General features: G+C 42.1%; 1 protein-coding gene across 1 annotated transcript in view; it reads left to right on the top strand.

Moving 5' to 3' along the window:
• Positions 1–256: 256 nt before the first annotated feature.
• CTTNBP2 (cortactin binding protein 2) overlaps positions 257–3,635 on the top strand; it is a gene marked incomplete at its 5' end in the record, with an annotated part of 53,549 nt that continues 50,170 nt past the window's right edge. The window contains one exon of the mRNA XM_010149285.1: positions 257–481. Coding sequence (XP_010147587.1) covers positions 257–481 — 225 coding nt within the window. The remainder of the gene's footprint in view (positions 482–3,635) is intronic.

The raw sequence follows: 3,635 nt of genomic DNA, 5'->3' as shown, positions 1-3,635 counted from the left end.
AGCTGATATTTCTGCATTGAATTGAGAAAGGGAAAGGTTTTGTAATGTAATGAATTGTATTGACTAAAATTAAATATGTGTGCAACATACCTGTCTATTTCTTTTAGAGACTGTAAATGAATGCCTAAAGAAAATACTTAAAAAACATAAATAAGTAACAGAAGTTTCCCTGTGGTTAAGGTCTCTTCTATGTGTGAATGTACTCCAAAGAATGCATTTAGCTTGATTTCTATGTCTGTTTGGGTTTTTTTTTTAGGCCCGGCGCAAAGAGGTTTTTATCCAGGAGCGATATGGAAGATTTAATCTGAGTGACCCATTTCTGGCTCTTCAGAGAGACTTTGAGGCAGGTGCTGGTGATAAAGAAAAGAAGCCAATATGCATGAACCCGCTGTCCATTTTAGAAGCTGTTATGGCTCACTGCAGGAAAATGCAAGAAAGAATGTCTGCTCAATTGGCTGCTGCTGAAAACAGACAAAAGAAGGTATCCTGCTACCAACGTTTTTACCTTTTTCCTCCCCTGATTTGTTCTTTCGTGCCACTTTTTAAATTTGCATCTTTGTCTAACTTGGCTATCATTATGAGTGTTAAAATGTTATCACTTCATTGTCATATATAGTGAGTTGTTAAGTGTTTTCAGAAAACAGATATCACAGCCAAAAAAAGAATAATACTAGGCTGTATGTGTGATACCTAAGTCTTAAAACAGTGTAATGGCGTATGTAGTGAACTATTACTTATACTTAGCTAGCACTTCTTCTTGAGGACTGTCGTATGCTTTGTAAGTAAGTTGAGATTTTGGGGAAGGGATTGTCTCAGCATAGAAAAGAGTGAGTAAGCTTGCTTTTTCTGACTGAAGAATGATACTGGGATTGGCCCTGACACATCTGCCTGGACAATTGGATTAGTTTCTTGTTTCAGTGCAGGGCCACAAGTCTTCTCTTCTACCTAAACTCCTTATTTCTCTCTGGCTTTTAGGATGTGGACAGATGCACACATGTAAAATGGGCTTACATATTGAGAATATGTCTCGAAGTCAGAGTATTCATATCTTAATTTCATTTTTGTCCCTTTTTTGGCCCAGGTTTATTACCAAAGTCTATATAAGCCTGCATGTACAGGAAAGGATGTTCTTGTCTTCTGTTTCCTAGAAGAATACAGGAGAGTTTTTTTTCCTTTAAATCTTAAAATTAAGTAATTTGATCTTAATTTATTTTGCAGTTTGATTCTTACCTTGAGAACTGTGTAAACCTCTAGTACATTCCATTTGAAGTCTGTAACTTTCAGGCTGAACTTTAGAGCACGACACTTGGAAAAAACCCATCTTGGTTTGAAAGTGTGTCATGGTGATTCTACCATTTTTACTTCTTGTAACAAACAGGAAATTTAAACAACACAGGATTTGAAAACAAACTGCATGGTGCTGAGCAGCTGTCTACAGGACTCTACAGAACTTACTTCTTCCTCTTTTAAGGACAATTAGAAAAGCTGTTTGGACAGGGCACACTTAAACTTCTTGGGTTTGTGGCAACAGATGACATGTCAACCATCTCCATTCATTCACAAACCATTCGGTGTCTTACTTTCCCCTAGTTCCACATTTTTCTGTCTGTTCTCCATCTCAAATCCCTCCATGGAAGAGGGTAATGAAGGTATTTCGAGGGATTTCTAGAAATGTTTGATAAAGTAGGGTGACCCAGTGTAAGACAAAAAAAAGTTAAGCCTAGGCACATGTGATGCAAATGCAGAGCCAGCTGCACCTCCTCCCTCCAAGAGTGATTCCTCCTTCTCTCTGAATGTGTGATGTCTCTATCTTGGTGTTTGGAATTGCCTCGCTGTATCACTCTTACATTAAGCAATGAAGCCTGTGTACAGCTGTGTTTATTTTCTCTGAGTATTACTGGACTTTAAACTGGCTCAGACTGAGCTCTTATTCCTGGGGACCTATCTGTGAATATAGTGACCTTAAAAGTATTCTTTGAATAATTTTTTTTTTTTTTTAAATCATAAAAAGCAGGTTGTAACAATGTGCCTGAATGGAGAAAAATGAGAGAGGTGCACAAATGACTGTCAGTCGTAGGCTTACCGTATACCAAACACCTAATCCCCAGATGTCAGCTGCTTTGTGTTAAGTCTCCATCTCTTCCATCTCTCTCAATGCTTTTCCTGGAGCTGCTATCAGACTGTCAGGTGTTGGCAGAGTAGTTAGTATTGGGACGCACGCTCAGAGGAAGACAGACATGTTGGTTGGAAGAGGCCTGTTGATGTGATTTAGCCTAACCTCGTGCTTAAAGCAGATTGTCACCAGCGGTACATCTGGTCATCTGTGAATTTGTCTAGCGGCATCCTTTGTCCCTGGGTTTCTGCCTGCATCCAGTAAAGGGTGAAGGTTCTTCTTAGCCTTCCTTGTGTTGTTAATGTATTTATAGAAGCATTTTTTTATTACCTTTTATGCCAGAGGCCAGGTTAAATTCTAGGTGGGCTTTGGCCCTTCTAGTTTTCTCCCTGCAAGACCTCACAACATCCTTGTAGTCCTCCTGAGTTGCCTGCCCCTTCTTCCAGAGCTTGTAAACTCTCTTCTCTGAGTTCTAGCTGAAGCTCTCTGTTCAGCCGGGACGGTCTTCCCCACCAACTTGTCATCCGGCACATGGGGACAGCCTGCTCCTGTGCCTTTAAGACTTCCTTCTTGAAGAATGTTTGACCTTCCTGGACTCCTTTGCCCTTCAGGACTGCCTCCCAAGGGACTCTGTCAACCAGGCTCCTAAACAGGCCAGAGTCTGCCCTCTGGAAGTCCGAGGTAGCACTTCTGCTGACCCTGCTCCTTACTTCTCTGAGAACTGAAAACTATCATTTCATGATCACTGTGCCCAAGATGACCTCCAACTGTCACATCCCCCACCTGTCCTTCTCTGTTTGCAAACATCAGGTCCAGGGGGGCGCCTTCCCTTGTTGGCTCACTTGCCAGTGGTGTCAGAAAGTTATCTTCCACACTCTTCAGGAACCTCCTTGACTGTTTCCTCTCTACGGTATTGTAGAAAGCTGCTTCTCTATAAGCAGCTTTCCCAGCCTCTTCACCCTGGACAGGTGGTCTTTAATATCTTCCCTGTTGGCCTTCCCCTTGATTCTCACCTCCACACACGCAACCTTGTCATCTCTGTCATTAATATCTAGACAGTCGAAACTCTCCTTGACATACAGGGCTACCCCATTGCCTCTCCTTCCTTGTCTGTCCCTTCGGAAGAGTTTATAGCCATCAACTGCAGCACTCCATGCGTGTGAGTCATCCCACCGCGTTGCCATGGTGGCAACCATATCATAGTTTTCCAGATGGACAATGGCTTCCAGCTCCTCCTGTTTGTTGCCCCTGCTGTGTGCACTGGTGTAGGTGCCCTTCGTTTGGGCTACTGATCCTGCCACCTTTTTGGTGGGAGAAGCCCTAATTCCTATGAGACTATTCTCAGGCACTTCCCTAGTTTCTGTCACATCAATAACCCTTGGGTCTTCGGTGCATGTAGTACACTTCTCAAAAATGAGGTCACAGTTCGTTCATAAACTCATAAATAATTACAGCTAGTTCCAAATCTGTCATCTAAAGGAAAAAATGCAGTGTAAATATTCTGAGGTTTTTCCTATTCAGG

Source organism: Eurypyga helias, unplaced genomic scaffold (assembly GCF_000690775.1).
Source record: "Eurypyga helias isolate BGI_N326 unplaced genomic scaffold, ASM69077v1 scaffold10893, whole genome shotgun sequence".
In the NCBI taxonomy this organism is placed as follows: domain Eukaryota; kingdom Metazoa; phylum Chordata; class Aves; order Eurypygiformes; family Eurypygidae; genus Eurypyga; species Eurypyga helias.
Note: the sequence above shows the minus strand (reverse complement) of the source record. Positions and strands in the feature narration are given on the sequence as shown.